Raw genomic sequence first — 18,297 nt, 5'->3', positions numbered from 1 at the left:
TGGGTCAGCTCAACAGATGAAGGCAAATAAAATCCAAACAACCCTCACCAGCCCAAAATAACTGACTCTCATAACTCCAGGTCACACCCTGGGCAAACAACTCAAAGGAACAAAGCCAAATCCACCTGGGACAAGGAAAAGGTTCCAACTGTCACAGAGTCCACAGCCAAAACTGGAAGTGAACTGCATCATCCACGAGCACTCCTGCGCTGACAGCCATAAGGCACCCAGCCATGGCACAGCCACCCTCCTGCTTTCCCAACCCCAAATCCCAGGGCTGTCTCCCAGGTGCAACATCAGCCTCACACAGAGGAAGAGGAGAACACCAATCCTGCCCCAGGACAGGGGTAGGGTGAGGGTGAAGCCCAGTTTCCTTGCGGGAAGTGCTTTGCACTCGCTCAGCCCTACCTTGACGTCAGCGATGAGAGCGTCCTCGTCCTCGATGCCGGTGGGAACACACTTCTTGTGCAGAGGGAGCGACTCCAGCTTGTCCACGAGGCAGCGCAGCCCCTCCAGCTCAAACTGGGTCAGGTGCACCTTCCTGCTCTTGCGGGGGCTGCCCCCGCTCGGGTCCCAGGCCTGGCCGTTTTGGGAGCCCCGGCTGGAGTCGGAAGAGTCTATGGATGGGGTCTTCTTGAGACCCGGCAGGCTGCTCCGGCAGCTCTTGCCCAGTTCGTCATAGTCCATGCTGGCACCGTTGGCGATGGGGCTGGTGAGAATGGACCTCCTGGTCGCGGGGCGCCGGGATTCCTTCCCTGCTGCATCCTCATCATCCTCCTCCTCCTCCTCCTCTTCCATGTTCACCGAGTCCGAGGAGCTCAGCTCCATATCTGCCATGATGGACAAACAGCAATCACAGAAGTGTTCTGTGTTTAGTGGGATCCCCCCAGTCCTGAGGGATGCTGGAGCAACAGATTTGTAGGAGGTGAAAGGAACAGAGAAGCTGGATAAGAACAGCTAAACACCCTTCTCATTCCTGGCTTGCCTGTGGGAATGCAGGGCACCAGATATGGGAAAAGGTCCCAGAGGAAGAAATAGCAAATGCCCTAGACTGAATTTCATGGAATTGGTTTGGAAGGGACCTGGACTGCCATATAGCCCAACCCCAGTGCCATGGGCCTGGACATCTTCCACTACATCATGTTGCTTAAAGCCCTATTCAACCTCATTTTGCTTTGGAGGGCTTGGGATCTCCAGATGAGGGCTTAGGATCTTGATGCTGCCTTCACGATGCAATAAAGAGGATGTGGACTCACTCATGACCGTGAGGTCGCTGAGCCCTCCAAGTAACTCTGTCAGCCCCTCAAACCCTGTGTGCAGAAGGCCCTGGCCAGCCAGAGAGAATTCCTGCCCACAGCACTGTGGTGGTCACTGCAACTTCCCCTCATCTCTTCCGTGTAAGGCTCTGAACTGGTGGTGTGCTGGTTTCCCAGCTGTGAGGAACCTGGGCTGCTGCAGGGCCAGAGGAGGAAGCAGAAGTCTGGAGGGTTGTGACTTCATGCCCAAAAAAAATCCCCACCCAGCCCTTCCCTGCCTCGCACGCTGCTGAGCCAGTGCCCCAGCAGGAGGGTGTAAGAAGCCAGTTGGATAAGGGTAAGGAAGGAATAAGAGGGCTGGACTTACCCATGCTGAGGGATTCCTTCTGGAAGTCCTTGGTCAGGTGGGAGCGGCTGGTGATGCAGTACACGTAGCGCTCCAGCACGTACCAACACATCTCGTAATAGAAGGGATAACGAAATTTATTTGGGACCTGCAAAACAGGCAAGAGGATCTGTCAGGCCTCCTTCCCACTGCTGCTCTCAGATGACAGATGCCAGAGCAGGTGTGGCCCAGCGTCCAGCACGGGTCTCCCACAGGTCCTTACCCGCGTGCGGTCCTCGATGCTGTAGATCCGGAGCTGCATAGGGATGTTGAAGCTGTGTAAGAAGTTGCCGCCAAAAACCAGCGTGTCCATGGGAGTGTACACAGCATGGATCCAACCTTAGGGAGAAAGCAGAGTTGGAAGAATCCTTCTGATCCATCCTGCATAGCTTTTTGTCACCCTGGTGTCATCCTAGATTGTTTCCTAGATGTTAGGCCTAGCACCAAGGGAAACAGCCTTCTGAAGTCTGTTCCAACACTCTAAACACCTTCAAAATAACTCAAGTTTCACACCTTATCTCCAAGGCTAAGCAATCCAGCCAAGTCCAACATCTGGGGAATTCCAGCATGGGTTTCCTTAAGGCAAATCCACTCAGTTCAGAAGAAGTGTCCGTTGTGATAACAGGACTCAAATGAGTGAGTTGTGCAATCCCTGGTGCTTTCTGGTCCTGCTGTACGCCACAGCTCTGCAGTGGTGTCACAAGACACCCAGGAAGCTGAGGAGCTGCCTTGGGCCAGCCTCTCCTGAATCTACACTGTTCCATGTGTCAACATGACAGGATCTGGGAAAGCCTCATTTAATAATTAATCAAATGTGATATGAGCCAGCCACAGCTTTCCTAACACTTAGGCTGGATCCACAGTGCCATCACAGGCATGTTTTGGGAGGTGGCAAGCAAGAGGACAGAGCCACATCACATCTCCCTCTCCCAGTGACTCACAAGGGAGCTAAATCCCGCCAGTGTCCCAGGAGCATGTGTTGCCACAACCCTGGCCAAAACCAGGATGCCCCTGCCCACCCTGAGGGTACCTGAGGGGATGACAAATGTGTAGCCCTGCTTGAGCTCGATGCGCTGGCACTCTGACACTCTGTCCCCGAGGAAAATGTCTCCCTGCTTCCCTGAGAGAAGCCAGTTTTCATAGAGCTCCAGGTTCTGGGGTGTGGGAGGGATCAGCCAGAAGATCTGCATATGAAGACAACACACTCATGTAAGTCATCACATAATGAACAGCTATGGCTTCTTCCCAACACCTGAATCTCCTCCTCGCCCCTCTCCCCGAGAACTTCCCAGCAAAATGACTGCAACAGCTGCCCCCCTCGAGAGGACAAGCAAGGTCTTTCCCAGCCTGACACACTGAGTGCTACAGGTAGCCTGAGCTTGGGATGCTTTTTAAGCTATGATTTACATCAGTGTCAGGAGATACAGAGCCCAGGAAAGCCACCAGAGTGACAAGGAGATTTACTGAGTTTGAGTTACCATGTCAGAGCTACATCTGAACTAGGGATTGGCACCTGTCTGGCCACATGCAATATAGATAAGTTTAGGGTGGAAAAGATTTCACTTTGCTGTCTGGGACCTGCATCCTCAAGGATTCACACAAAAACAGACCAACAGCCACTTTCCTAAAGCACCTATAGCTGTCCCAATAGGTACTGTCCTACCTTTCCCCCTCGGTGGATGTGGTACCACACAGAAGTGCCACCAAAGTCCACGTGGAAATCTGTGTAGCAGCCCTTGACACTCATCAAACAGTACCTGGTGGGAAACAAGATGAGAAGGTGAAAAGGAATGGTGATCCACACTTTGGAGCAGATATGACATTCCAAGGGAATGGGTCCCCCCAACCCAGGCCAATGGCTCAGAGCAATGCCACAAGCCACCCAGCCCCTTTTTCACACAGCTAAAGCAGATTCAATAAGTGACTGCAGTGGCCTTACAAGTGTCACCCACAAAAATAAGCTGGGAGACTGATCCTCCTCCTTCCCCTTGGTACACACTGCTGCTCCCTTGGGCAGATTTCCTGCAAGAGATTGTTTGCTGCCTGCCACAGCTCAGGAAGTCACTTACTTCTGCACCTTTGGATACTGCATCTCCAGGATGGCATTGGTAGACTCTGTCTGACTTTCCTTCAGGTGCCTGGGCCACATGTTATCAACCCAGTCAATCAAATCCACCTACAGCAGAGAGGTAGGAGACGTGAGCAGAGAAAAAAGGGGCACAGCAAAACCTTTTGCTACCCCAGGCTGGCAAATCCCTATTTGGTCCTTCCCCATACCCAGAAACTTTCTCAGTACTGCTGGGATAGTCGCACACATAAAGCACTTAGGATCAGGTGTTCAGACGCCAGCTCTGGACTTCCATAAAAAAATATGCCAGACAGTACCTCCTAGGGGTGAGATTCAATTCCCTAAACTTCAGGAGAGCCAGAGATGTCGGGGTTCCCTCTGCAGTTAACAGAGAGAAGTAACTGGCCCCACACAGCTGCCACTTCCACTCTGCTGACTGCAGAGGTAGTTCAAGATGTTCATCCCATCCATCCCACCTCCCACAACTCATCTTCCCAGCACAAAACAGCTTCCTGCCCCTCTCCCAGCACACCTCCAGTCTTGGCCTCCTTTGCCCTCAGAGATTTCAGCATTTTGCATCAGGAACTCTCCCTGACACACTGTGCAGAGTTCAGACTTCCATGTTTCTACCTGCTGACAGCCAATGAACAGGCTATCTCTCCACAGGGTGACATGCCAGGGACTTGGCCATGGTCACCACAGCCCAACTAGGAGATCAGCACCAGCAGCTCCCAGACTGACATCCCTGCTGGGCCCATGTGTGTTCTGAGCAGCCCCTCTTCTACCACATCCCAATGCCAGGCTGCACCTCGCCTCCAGATTTCCAGGGAAAGCAGATCCCTGCGGGAGGAAGAGCCCCACTCACCGTGGCAGGTCTCTGCACCAGGTTCTCCAGTTTGGTGTGGCTGAACTCCAGGCTGATGACGTTGTAGAGTTTCTCCCGCTCCTCCTCTGGTGTTTCGTAGTAGCGCGCCCACTGCGCCATGGACATCTCGATGTCCCGCTGCGTGTTCACATCCATCACATCCACTATCCGTCGGCTCCCTGCCACGGTGACAGACACGTCACTGAACCGTCCCTGTGCACCATGGACTCCAGCAGGTGAGGTCCTCAAAGACCCCAGCCACACAAGCGGGTGCAGGGTGGCTCTGGACACTTACCCACACACAGCCGCACATCGTTCACGCTGAAGTCCGGATCCGGCATCCTGTGGGACAAACATCTGGCTAAAAAGACCATCGAGTGCTTCTGGCTGCACACTCTCTGACCCAGGAATTGGCACCCTGAAGGTACATCTGGGCTGCTGTGGTGTTGGAGAAGGCCATGGAAGAGGATCTCTGAAGGCACAGGACTGGGGTGAAACACTAGGACAAGCTTCTGGCTTGGGAAGCAGGCTTGGGAATAGGATGTACTACCTCCAGAGCTGTAGTACAGTGACTTCTAGCAAAGGAGCCAGGAGGCCTTGAACTAAGCAATCCCATTTCTCATTTTAAAGGCTGCTTGTGTGAGTTATCCCAATCCAAAGGCACGGCCGGAGCAGGACACGCAGTATGTTCCACTGACACAGCAGAACCACTCCAATGTTTGTACTGGCACCCTTCTCTGTACAAACACTGCTGTCACAGGCAGAGCAGGCTGGCAGCCATTCGAGCAGCTCTTGACCCAGAGAAATATCCAAAAGCTCAGGAGAAATCCAGTTTCAGTCACACTGTAATACCCAGTATTAAATCTCTACCCTCCCAAGTCACTCAGCAGTTAGTCTGAGCCTGGCATGACTTCCTACCCAATTCACCCCAGCAAAGAACATCCTGCACTGGATGAGATGTCACCCTTCTGTTCACAGCCATGGAACCTCATGGCTCAGGGACTTGGAGCAGTGCTGCTGGTACTAGCTCTGAAAGTTTGTGAGGGGTCATTTATTCCTCTCATCAACCCCAAAAACACTGACCCACTTTACACTTAGAGCTGCAAACCTCAATGGACGTACTGCAGCAAGAGAGGCCAGACAGCAGCTTAGAAGTTCGGAAAATCAGGTTGGAATTCTGGAAAATGCCAGAAATACTACAAATTGTTTGACTCTCTGGCAATAGATGCCTATGTTACTAGGAAAGAAACCCAGCCAGACATTGCATCAGAGCAGCAGTGGGACTTTCCAGACATTTGGTGGAATTCTGATCACCTACAGCCAATTCAGTCCTCTCATTTTCAGTCCAAACAGACTAGGAAGAACTGGATAACTGAGCTGGAAGATATTTCTCCCTGCCCACTGCACATAAAAAACAGCGTGGACACTACAGTCAAACCAGCTGGGCAGAGCCAGGAGCAGATCCCACAGTGTGGAGAGATGAAGGAACTGGGCCAGAGTCACCCACCACTCCGTGCTCCCAGCACTTACTTTATCCCCAGGCCGTCCGAGCTCCTGAAGATGAGTGGGTCCCTCAGGCCACCCCGCTGGATGTACTCAACTGTGAAGTCTGGTGTGGGGAGACAAGAAGAGGGAAGGTTTAGGAGAAACTCCTTCAGAGTATTATAGACATGCTCAGGTTGAAAAGGTTCTCTGGAGATCCCTAGTCCAACCCTGCTCCTCACTTTTCTACACTCCTTCAGAAATCCTGGACCTCCTCTGCAGCAGTTCTGAGAGGCAGCAGGGTGTGTGCTGCTGACAAGCCTCAGACAGGGCCCCTAAGGAGGGTTTGCTCTAACAGACTGCTCCTGACAGGTGAACAGCCTGGATTTTGGTGTTCACTTCCCTAGGAAGCTCAGAGCCAAGCAAGAGATGCCTTGCAGAAGCGTTCCTCCCTCCCAGTAAATCCTCATGAGGGGCTGTGTGATGAAAAGCCATCCCACGGAGCCATGTGCGTGCTGAAAGGAAGGGGAGACATCCCACACAGTCCTTGAATTAAGGATCTGGTAGACACGTGGCTGCAATTACAGGTGCTGACCCAGGCAAACCCTCCCATTCCTGGCTGCCACGTGTCCCAGCAAGCTGCAGACCAGCTCCATGCTCTCCAGAGCGAGCAGCTTCCATGCCATTCCCCACACACGCTCCGTGGGACCAGCAGCCCCAAGACAAACCTTTGCCTTCCATGAAGACCACGAAAGTGGAGTTGAACTTGTTGGTGGACAGCTTTTCCTCGAGGTCAAACGTCCTCTTCCCTTCAATCTCATCATCGGAGATGCCGTCGTCCTCGTAACGCCGCCTCATCGTGCCACGCTGAGGGGAGAACACCGGGAAGGGAGAAGTTACGGACCAGGAAGGGAAGCCATGGAGCAGGAGGAACAACCAGAGCCTCATCCCACTCTAACACAGCTCAGTCACGGCCTCTAGGGGAGCTCAGGTCTGTCCTGAACCCAAAACATACCACTGAAACAGCAGCTTTGCCCCTCCTCCATCCAGATTTGTGCTAATTGGGCTGTATGAGAGACAGATAATCACTCCTAATGAATTCTAACACGGAAATACGAGAGGAGGGGAGAGAGTTTAGTGTAATAGAGGCAAACCACAAAGAATCAGTTCTCCACTTTTACAGGTGCATCAGTATTTTGCTGCACTGGAGGTAAAGGCACTTGTGAGTTTAAATCTCTGCCAGAACACCAATGATTAAAAAAAAAAGACTCAAATTTTCATCTTTGGCTGTGCCTGTACACAGAAAGCTGATTTATTCTCTCAGTTTGTGTGAAGAAGAATAGCAGAGTGGAAGGAACACTTTTCTTAGAGGGTCTCGTACGCACATCTGTACAGGGATTCCTGACAGACATCCTCTTCTGGCATTGCTGGATCTGGAAGAAATTACTGTCCCCAGCTGCTGGCCACCTGGCCAGAGAGCAGAGCCCTGCGTGGGAATGCTCCCTAAATCCCCTCAGATAAAAGGCAAACCTGCTCTGAATTAGCCAAGCTGCCTTCCCCTAATTAGGGATGTTCCCATTATCAAGCGTGCACACCAACTGCTGGGCCAGCAGACAGCCAGGGACGGGATGGGGCAGGAGGTGACACAGCTGCTGGCACCTGCCTGCAGTAGGGAGGGGCAGTGTCACATCCCCAACAACACCAGCAGAACCAGCCTGCGATAACTTCACTGGAGAAAGAGGAATGAACTCCCTCATACACAAGTACTGCTTTAAATAATTTTTTTTTAGATTAATTAGATGAACCAGTGCAGGAGCACGTAGGGACACACACAAAAAAAGGCTTTTCCCCCACCCCCTCCAACATTTAATTTTAACTCCCAGTTTCAAACAGGCTGATGGATGCTCAAGGAGTTCCCCTGCCATCAAGACAGAGTCACTCACCCATTGTTCACAGCCCATTGACGGTGCTCAGCTTTCCAACCTCCTCACCAAAACCCTGAGTGACTGGGACACAAACACCTCATCAGCCAGGCACCAGCAATTGGCTGCTCCTGAATGGGGCACTTCAGGCAGAGTCTTCAGGATCCAGCAACCAGGGCCTGTCCAATGGCCCCGAGGATTAAACTATCTGGAAAAGGGCTGCCGTCCTTTGTCTTAGCCATCACTAAAGATGAGTGGGATCTCCCCGTTTTTACCAACACAAAAACTCACTTTACTTATGGGTTTTTACAGAGATGTATGAAGGCAGGGAAAAGCATTTTAAAAGCACAGACATATGGGAGTGGCACCAGCAGAAGTGACCTATTCCTTGGGAACACTTGGATTTTCACACCGCTAAAGCCGGGCTGCAAAAAAACCTCACCACAAACTGGAACTCCCTAATGTTCACTCTGCCTTTAAACTGAGACTGGCCCTTCCAAGGGGATGCATCAGAACTTGAAGTTAGAGATACAGAGGTGTTATGACTGTGTTATAATGGATGATTAGCCCACCTCATAGAGGAATTTTCCTTAAAAATCATGGAATCCATGAAGCCTGTGTGGTACTCAGCTTTAAAATGAGGGCACAGAGCAGAGACGGGTCTGGCCCGTGCAGGATTTAGGGACAATGAGCAAACTTCAAACTCAGCTTTTCCCGAAGAACCCAGAATTTTGGGGAAAGGCCCACTTCATCCTATTCCTTACTAAACAACACCAGGGAAGTTCAAGGCACACCTCTGCCAAGTAAGGATGTGAATCACCCTCCAGCGTCACACACATCACACTCTTCCCAATCCGAGGCAAGTCTAGGACTACCGATCCCAGCAGGCAGCTCTGTGTCAGAGAGAGGACGTGCACAGTGAAGAGGAGGATTCTGCAGTCCATGGTCTCACCTCCTTTGGGATCAAGTGGGTCCTGCTCACTGCAGGACCAGGCTGCTTTTTAACCTGCTCCCTTACTCCAGACACTCGCTTTTATGGGGAAAAGCAGCTCCTTTGTCTTTGCTGGATTCAAAACCTCACCTTTTGGGAGGAAAAGGTTTGGCATGGAAAATCTGGCAAGAAGAGGCTATGTCCCAACCAGTCCCTTAATAGATTATATTTGACTCCCCTGGCTACACTTAACCAGGAGCAGGGGTTACTGCACTGGGCTGGAACTCAGGTGAGTCCCATTTGAGGACAAACCTGGGGATATCCAGGCTGGGATGCAGCTCCAGCCACAGACACGATGACCAGGCATTGCCTGTCCTTCTGGAAGTGGCACCAAGCCAGGCCCTGGACTGTGCAGAGCAGCTCATTCAACAGAAATGTGACCTCGAGGCTGGGCCTGATTCGGATCCTACTGGTGCCACGGGGTGGATGCTGGAGATGCACCGTGGGATCAGGACCCTGTTCAGAATCTTTTCCCAGATCTCCTTCACAGCACAGCCTCCAAAGCAAACAGGCTGGAACCTTAAACTCAAACCACTCCACGATAAGGCAGCCACACCACAGAAGTGCAAACACCAGGAAACAGCCAGGAACAACTTAAACTTGAATCCCCTTGCAATGAGGAAACAGGGATGCAAAACACAGAAGGAAGGGGATTGTGTCCTCCAGCCGAGCAAATTCCAAAGTCTATTGCTCCTGTCATCAGCAAAGCATCAGCCACAAACCCCCTCCAGCTCCAGGCAGATCAGCTTTGCCCTGTTCCCATGGGCAGGGAAGAGTCTGGCCTCCTAATAGGCCCAGCATGAGGAGAGCAGGATCCCAGCCGTGGCTGAGGACCCAAAAGCACAATGCAAACAGCTCCCATCCCATCGGACCCGGCCGGGGCCACACTGCTTTCAAGTCATTGTTGTCTTGGGAGGGTGGGGAAAAACAATATTTCAGGGCCCCGGAGCAGGCAGGAGGAAGGAAAGGCTTCTGTGCTTCCAGGCATGCGTTATGGGAGAGGCAGCATCTGCGGGAGTCTTCCCCTCCTGGAGTCTGCAGCTTCCTCACAGCACAGTGACACAAACCACAGACCCCATGTCCCCAAACTGGGTCTCTGCATGAGGACAGATGTGCTCAGTGGATGCTCCAAAACCCCGTTTCTTCTGATGCGCCACACCGGAAACTGCTGCCTGGATAAATAAGCGGCTACAGGTGACACCTGCAGAGCCATGACAAGCTAATGCCAACCTTACCCTGCCACTACTGCACACACAGAGCTGTGCCAATCCCTCTGACAGCACCAAGTCTGACTTCTTCCCAGGAAGAGCTGGCTACCCTTGTCCCACAGCCTGTGCTAGGGACGGGGCTTGGCTGAGTATCCCTTCCCAGCACATTGCTACAGCCCATCCAGGGAACATCAGCAACTCACAGTCCTGGACTCTTAGACTAGGACTGCTTCTTCCTGCGAGTGACTCCACCACTGGGAGACCTTCCAGTATCAACCAGTTCAGCCAGGGACACAGCTTCCCGAAATGAGATCAGCAGATGTCACCTGTGACAACGTTCTGGGTGAAGTTCAGCTCCAGTGAAGCAAGGGCACAGAGTCAGGCACATTACATTATCTGTAGGACAACCTCAGCATTCGGTATTAAGCAGCAATATTTAAGTATCACTTTGTTTTCCCAGCTTTCTCTTAGGATTCAGGCATTTTTCATCCTGCTGAGAGTTTTACTAAGGAAGAACTGACAAGTGGTACAAACCTTTTCTCTCTGTGTCAGGCAGGGTCAAGATAAAGGCACTTTATTCATCCTCCAAGACCAGACAGCCAGCAATTCCCACCTAAGCACCTAAGATAGCTGTCCTTCACCATTTCTTTCTGACCCCCCTGGGTACCATTCAATTAATGGAGGAAATAGGAAGCATGAATATTAATCCTGCTGACAGCTATCCTTTCTATTCTGATTCTTTCACCTGCATTCTCCTTCACCCACGGAAGGCGCCTCATGAATCTCCACAGAGGCACTCTCCAAAACCCTTCCTTGGAAACCTCTTTCCATCAGCAAGCACTGCCTCCATGGAGCACAGCTCCCTCTAACAGCAAAGGAGCTGACAGTCAGCTGAAGAGAGCCAGGAAACTCCTCTCCTGTGAGTTTTTTTTGAGGGAAGAACGAGTACAAGGTCACATTTGAAAAAAAAGAACAAGCCGTCCTTTTGCTGAAAGAGCCTCGTGTATTTAAAGAGTGAAACCAACAACCAAGACACACCACAGTATTTTAGTCACTTCCTGTCCTGTCTGCTGCCATCCCCTCCCTCAGCTCCATCTCCCAGTCACCAGGAACCTCTTCCTGCTATGCCACAGCTCCTTCCCCCTCAGGAGACCAGACCACCCCTCCTGCTTTTCCTCTCCCTCTGCTTGTTGTCTTTCCAGAGCAGCTTGCCCATGTGAAGTCTCCCACAACCCTCTTCTACTCCTTTAACATGAAGAATGCAGGAAAGTTTCACCTCCATTTCCAATCCCAAAATCCCCCTGTTGCAGGTTTTAACTTCTCCCTGGCTCCCAGTGTATCCATAGAACAGTGTGATCTACCAGTGCCATTTCTTCCTCACCCTATCCCTTTGCAGGTTTACTCTGCTGAAATGCACCCAAATTGATAATAAATCATCCAGCTCAACTCTCCTCAGTTAAGGAATTTAACTTCTCATATATTTTTCCAGCAAACAACTGTGGCTCTTGCCTAGATAAATCCAGACCTGCAACACTCGAATCTCTCGATGGGTGCTCTGATCTCCAGCGAGTACCCGAGGCAAGTCCAGAATTCTGCCTCTGAGACCTTGTGCTGAGAATCCCCAGTAATTTTAGCAGTGGCAAAGCGGGAAGAACAACATCCATTTCTCCAGGAAAACGCAAGGCAGCCTGACTGGAGGATGGACAAGCAGGGAAGCAGCCAGGCTGCGATCAGACAGACCCAGGGCACAGCAGGTGCCAATGCCAGAACGGGCTATGCAGGGAACATCCTCCCTTGCCAGTGTTTCCAGATAGAGTGTGAAGAACCAAGGCACCAAGATTATGACACCCAATCAGCAGCCTGCCAGGTCACTGCTTATCTTAAGCACAAGAGCTTTTCCTTTCTATATCCCTCTCCCCTCCAAGCCTGCACCTCCCACTTCAGCTCCTGGGCTGGGCTCTAAGCTCTGGAGCACCAGCACAGCACAGCGGCAGCAGGTTCCTGCCCTCTGTGCCTCTCCCACCTTCAATCCTGGACCCCCTGGTCCCCCAGATATGGGAGGCACCACTTGGGATCTGAAGAACAGGCACAATCCCCTCGAGAGACCCAGGACAAGAGGAACCACTGAGCTCAACTCAGGTTTAATGGCCCTCGCCACCTCCCATTTCTCTCAAAACCTGGAGTGCTGAGTGGGTGTATCCCAGGTGGCACATCCCTGGACAAAAACAGACTCAAAGCACCAGGCTGAGGAGCAAACAGGATCTACACAAAACTGGAGCCCTTCCAGGCTTCCCAGCTCCAGGAGGGATTCCTATCACGAGCAAGGCTGGCAGCGCTTCAGAATGACTGGGGAGAACGCTTCGGTTTGCACTTTTGGGTTACGAAATTGAACGTACACGAGGAGTAATTGAGGAATTGGAGCAAGGCAGGTGGGGAGGGAGCATGGAGGGGCCAAGCGGGGCTGCACAGCTGCTCCCAAACCACACACTGACCAGTCACAGCAGCAAAACCACGAGGCAGAGGAACATGCTAGATCTGATCACAGATGGGCAGCTCTGGCAGCAGTCCCAAAAAGGAAGCGCTGCTCCTACGAAAGGATACAGCTCCTCACTCCAGTCACCTGCAGCCTCTGTCACACACAGCCACTGTCCCAAAGGGCTTTGATGGCACTGCTAACCCCCAGACTGCCATTTCCACCACCAGCCATGGCACTGGGAGAAACCCTGCCTGGATTCCATGCAAGCCTGGAGAAGCTCTTGAAGGACCATCAAACCCTCCACACCGTTTCAAGGCTGAACGCTGACCCTCGGTGCTAAAAGCCATCCTTTGGCATTCAGCCCTCTCATTTCTGAAGAGGACTGAGAAAACCCCTTGAATTACATCCCAGTCAGAATCCCTTCCCAATCAGAAGAAATCCAAGGAAAAAACCCTGGGTGCAGCCCTTTCCCTGTCAGGTGTCCCCTGCACGTGCCCTATACAGTGAGGTAGATGAGCAGTACCAGCTCTGCTCCTCCTTTTGCTTTGTGCAGGAAGGCAATAGAATCCCCTACAAATGGAACAAAACAGACCAAACTGCTCCAAAAAAGGCTGGCTTGAAAATGATACACGTTTAATCCATATTCCCACCCCTGAGCCTACACAGACCAGGAGGCAGAGACCCAGGACAAGGGACAGACAGAGCCATAAGCACTCAGAGGATGCAGTTGATCCAGCAGTAGCAGGACACCCCTGAGTGACTTCATTCCCTGCTGAGGACCTCTGTGTCTCCAGCACACAGAGATCACAGGGCTAGCCTGCATTTTTTCATCATTTTTTAATTATTATTGAGGGAAGTGCTCACCCTCTGAATTTCACAGTGTCCAACCCAGCTCTGCCAAAACCTGTTGCCAGTTCTGTCCCATCAGCCAGCCTGAGAGAAGCTGGACCACAGGAGTACTGGAATAACAAAATGCAGGAAGCTTTGAGGTTTGCACTGCAATTCCTGCTCAGCTGACACTGTTTTTTAAAGGGAACAGCAGCAGGCTGGCTGCATTGCAGGCTATGGGGCTGAGGATGCTCAGGGAGAGGGAAAACAGCTCAGGGCCATTGGGAAGAACATGGACAATGTGGGAATCCAGCTACTAGGCAGGATATTTCCTCTGGACTCTGCGCTGTTACACCATCCCTGCACACACTCCCTCCCCCTCTCCTCCATAAGGAGCCCAGCACTCGTCCCTTCCTTACTCCAAATGGGGCAAAGGGGCTCACTGACACATGGAAATATTTATGCACAGCAAATTAAAGACACTGAGGCAGCCTGACCTTAAAGGAGCATGCACTGCCAGCCCTCTCCTTTCCACTGCCAGCTGCCTCAGCTCTATCCCAAGATTACAGCTCCCAGGAGCCAGGGGTACGTGGAAGAAGAAGGAGGACTTTACTCAAGTGGTATTTTCTCCCAGACTCTGTCAGGACTGGCTAAAACACAACAGGATTGTGCACTCAGCTCCCAGCCCTGAGGACCAGCATGAACAAAGCTCACAGAGCCTCCTCCTCGACCTAAAAGGGTGTTAGGGGCAGCTTTATTAAAACTCTTTAGTGTACAGAGCAATGGCTAAAACATGGAAAATCCACCACCACGCAACCCTGAGCAGATCTCAGCCCAAAAACTTCTCTGGTCCAAGTTCCTGGAACTTCCAGAGGGATTCAGAATCCCTGGAAAGCCAGCTCATTGCTGTTTACTCCCAGTGCTGTTGCTACAGCAACAGAGATGCACAAGCACGGACACAGGAATGGGACAGATCTCCTGTCCAACAGCTCCACGTCCTCTCCCCACATCATGGATTCCCAGGATACAGGTTGTCACCAGGTTCACCTGAACCACCTCAAGCAGCAGAAAGCAACACCCACAGCCAGCTATGGATGTTCCCCACCTGGTCGCCAAGAACTGGGAAAAGAGGTAAACAGGGAGCATCAGCTGCACAGGGAGTGCAGGCCACTGTGGAAAGGGAGGAACAACACCAAAGCTCCTCACAGCCCCTAAAGGCTCAGCCATCATTTCCTCCTCTGGAAACAGCAACACTCTTCCCTCAGCAGCAGCACCAGAGATCTCATCCTGAAGGGAATTGCTTCCTTTATACATTTTCAGAGGACAAGATTAGTGCAGCACCTTGTTTCTCCACCTTCTGAGCACATCACCATTTTCCCACATGTGCCCTTCCTCCCCCAAACCCAGCCAGCGACCTGAAAATCTCCTGACAACTAAAAAGGCACTGGGGGCACAGGGACTGCTCTCCTGACTTGTCAGTGTCATCTCCAGCTGGGATAACCCTGGGAAAAACTTATTCCTGGTTATTATAGGAATGTAAATGAAGCCTGCAGAGATTGTTTGGTAACTCACAGGTAACTTGAAGTGCTTCTGTGGTGTTTGGCTCCTTGCTTAGTCAGCTCTGCAGCTTCCAGGACACACTCAGGGCACAGCCAGGCTTGGGACAGTAAGAATCCAGCAGATATTTACCTCCTGCATCCCTCTCTGCTGACAGGGAACAGCATCCACTGGGTTTCAGGGATGTATTCTCCCAGGGACCAGCACAGTCATGCATCTGGCAGGATCTAAACGCTCACAGGGATTTCTAAAGCTTTCCAAGAATAGCCTTCAGTTGCTGCTAGCTTCCACCAAAGCCCTGCCCAGACCAAATCTGAACAGCCCCTGAATTATTTAGAGCTCATTTATTACACCTGGGTCATTTGGAATGACTCATTTGTAGTGCCTCGAGTTTGAGGCATGCGGGAGAGATTAATTACCCCCCTTGCCCGGGTCCTGTCTAGACCAGGCAGCTGAGGTGTGTCCAGCAGACCAGGGACATTTGGCCAGGCTGGGTTTCACACAGGGCACAGAGGAACTCCAGGAAGGAGCTTGGCTTGACAGGAATTGCCAGTGTCACATTTCAAATGTGGGGAAGAAGGAGCAGGTGATGTAAAACCACCCAAATTCTCACCCAGTGCCTGGGGCTCATCCCATGCTCAGTGTCTGCAGGGAGCAACACAGGCAGGGTCACCCCAGCACACTCATGTGAGTCCCAAACCAGCGGGAGCAGCCCTGGGAAAGCCAGTATGCAGCAGGACTGGCCTGTCACCCCCCAGTACCTGGGGGTGACAAACACCAGCAATCTCCAGGGATCATTACCTGGCAGTGAGCAGCTTTACAGGACAAACCAGAACTTGGGCTGAACCTGATGGGATTGCTCCTAAAATCCCACAATTGGGATACTGTGAAACGCTCAAGATGGAGCAACACAGGGAAGGTAGGAGGATGCATCCTCCTCTTTCCTATCTTACCTGACACAGGCAGCCCACAGCCTGCTCCCCATGACCTCCCTCTCTCAGCTTTGAGGCAATTTATCCCTCAATTTATTCTTATCCTGTGAGAAAAACTGTCACAAGTGTCCTGTCAACATGGGTGGGCCTTCCTGGCCCCACGACTTGTGTCCTGAACTATCACCCTGCAGAAAGGATACAAACAAGTTGGAAACCACAAGATTCCAGCTGCTGGGACTCTGGGCACCGGTCGGAGCCAGCAGTGCCATCCCTCAGGCATGGGCTGAGCTGGGATCACTCCACAGAACGCAGGGCTGTAAGAAAAACCCCGTCCTGAACACTGCCCAGGCTTCATCCCCCAGCTGATGGCTGCACATGCTGCACAGCCCATCTGAACTCTCTCAGGGGAGAGCCTGGACACCGACATGTAAGGGCAGGTTTGGTAACTGCTGTTTACAGGAGAGGCCTCGGCTTCTGGCTGGTAGGGACAGGCAGAGCCTCCTCTCAAATTTCACACGAGGATCTGACCAGAGGGCAGGGCAGTGCTAAGGCAGGACACAGACTGCCTCAGACCACGGGACAGAGCACTTCACTCCCCAGCTGCCCTCTCACCTCCCTCACTCTCCAGCACCCACAGCACTGAGGTCTCCTGCTCCACGAGCCCATTTCCCTTCATGGGTGTCACAACTCTTCCCACAGCCAGAATAAGGGTGACCCTGCACCCAGCCAGAGATGGTCACTCAGGCCCAGCAGGAGCTGTGGCTCAGCCCACAGAGCCCCTGGGGAGGGTGAGGCTCCTCCTCAGGCTCTCTCCAGCAGCAGAGCCAGTTTAAGAGGTTCCTACCCCACCCTGTCTCCCCATCTCAGACTTCCAGCCCCGTCAGGTTTGCTCACTACCCCAGCACAGACAGCAGCTGGGACGAGATGCCTCCCCCCTGCCAACTTGCATCCAGGGCACGATCCACAATTCCCTCAGGCAGCATTCACCTCAGGGCCATCAGCTCCCAGAGCACTCAGTGAGGGAGGGAGAAAACCTCTTCAACCAGCTCTGCCACCCCGGCAATCCTAACTGGGAACCACACCCTGAGATACAGACTGCTGGGAAGGCTGTGATGAGCAGGATTTGTCCTGTGGATAATGGCACTCCCCTGCTGTGCTCCCAAGTCATTCTGAAGTGATCCAGCGCTGCTGCCCTTCATTTCTCACCCTGAACATTGTCACTGCAAGCACATGGCAGCACTGTGGTAACGTGCTAATCCCAGTTTGCAATTCACAGGGCCTTGCTAGTCTCGGTTCACAGCACAGGCCTGCCAAAATGAGCCCTGGAGCAGGCAGAAGGTGAGATTTCCTCACACTTCCAGCACCCAGGAATACGGCAGGACTGCTCTGCAGAAGGGCAGGCAGCCCCTGTGAGCAGCAGGCCAATGGATCTTTTTCTCCAGAGTCTTTAAGGAGTCCAGGCTCCTCGTGGGGAGCCCAACAGCCTGGTGTGACATGGGCTGGGTGCAACCACCCAGCGACAGCCAGCAAAGACTTCCAAGTCTCAGAGAGGGACCGTGGCATTGTTAGTGCCAGGGCTGGTCTGTCACTCAGGCTCAGGACACAATAGAGCATTTCAGCTCCTCGGTTAAGGGCCTGCAAAACGCCCAACTCCAGCTTGAAATGCTGGCACCTCAGCCCAAGCCCCAAGAACAACACTCACACAGAATTAGCAGGAAACTCCTCCACAGTGCCTGAAAGCCCCATCTCCACTGCTCCCAGGCTCTGGGTGAGGAGCATGGATATCCCATAACTTGCTCCTCTGTGTCCTCTCCACGCTCAGCATCAGCCACTGCCTATGTGAGCGTCCCAGAGCTCACCAGGACACAGCTTCTCCCACAGATGGTCTTGGATGGGTGCAAGACATCCTCCCAAGATATCCCTGAGTCCAGAGCAACTCACCCAGGCCTGTGTCATCCTGGGAGTCATGGATGCAGAGCCTGAACTAGGAAGAAAGTACAGTTAAGGCAGTGCAAGCCACCTAATCAAAGTGTCATTGTGCCACACAGGCATGCGTGACCCGGCAGAGAATTCCCGCAGGAACGTGACCACACCTGAAGCAGAGGTGAAATTCTCCTCCAAACTCAGATCTTTCACCAACACTGATAAATTCATTCACAAAACAGACACACATCAAGATTTTTGTTGAAGCAGGGGAAGGCAACATTAGTACAATCTAAATAACACAGAATGCTCAAGATTTCCTCTATGTCCCAACAGAAACCAGTCAGGAAAAAGATGCTGTCAGCGTGATTACCTGACACACCAGAGAACAAACTGCCTCTCAG

The 18,297-nt window shown here is 52.2% G+C and overlaps 1 protein-coding gene across 1 annotated transcript in view; it reads right to left on the bottom strand.

Moving 5' to 3' along the window:
• KDM2A (lysine demethylase 2A) overlaps positions 1-18,297 on the bottom strand; it is a 34,012-nt gene that overhangs the window by 12,247 nt on the left and 3,468 nt on the right. Inside the window, exons 4-13 of the mRNA XM_038138711.1 lie at positions 6,785-6,923; positions 6,105-6,183; positions 4,870-4,916; positions 4,575-4,753; positions 3,711-3,817; positions 3,305-3,398; positions 2,672-2,825; positions 1,865-1,980; positions 1,624-1,750; positions 409-830 (exon numbers count right to left, since the gene is read on the bottom strand). Coding sequence (XP_037994639.1) covers positions 409-830; positions 1,624-1,750; positions 1,865-1,980; positions 2,672-2,825; positions 3,305-3,398; positions 3,711-3,817; positions 4,575-4,753; positions 4,870-4,916; positions 6,105-6,183; positions 6,785-6,923 — 1,464 coding nt within the window. The remainder of the gene's footprint in view (positions 1-408; positions 831-1,623; positions 1,751-1,864; positions 1,981-2,671; positions 2,826-3,304; positions 3,399-3,710; positions 3,818-4,574; positions 4,754-4,869; positions 4,917-6,104; positions 6,184-6,784; positions 6,924-18,297) is intronic.

The sequence above is a fragment of the Motacilla alba genome, chromosome 5 (assembly GCF_015832195.1).
Source record: "Motacilla alba alba isolate MOTALB_02 chromosome 5, Motacilla_alba_V1.0_pri, whole genome shotgun sequence".
Classification (NCBI taxonomy): domain Eukaryota; kingdom Metazoa; phylum Chordata; class Aves; order Passeriformes; family Motacillidae; genus Motacilla; species Motacilla alba.
This window is presented reverse-complemented; position numbering and strand designations above follow the sequence as displayed.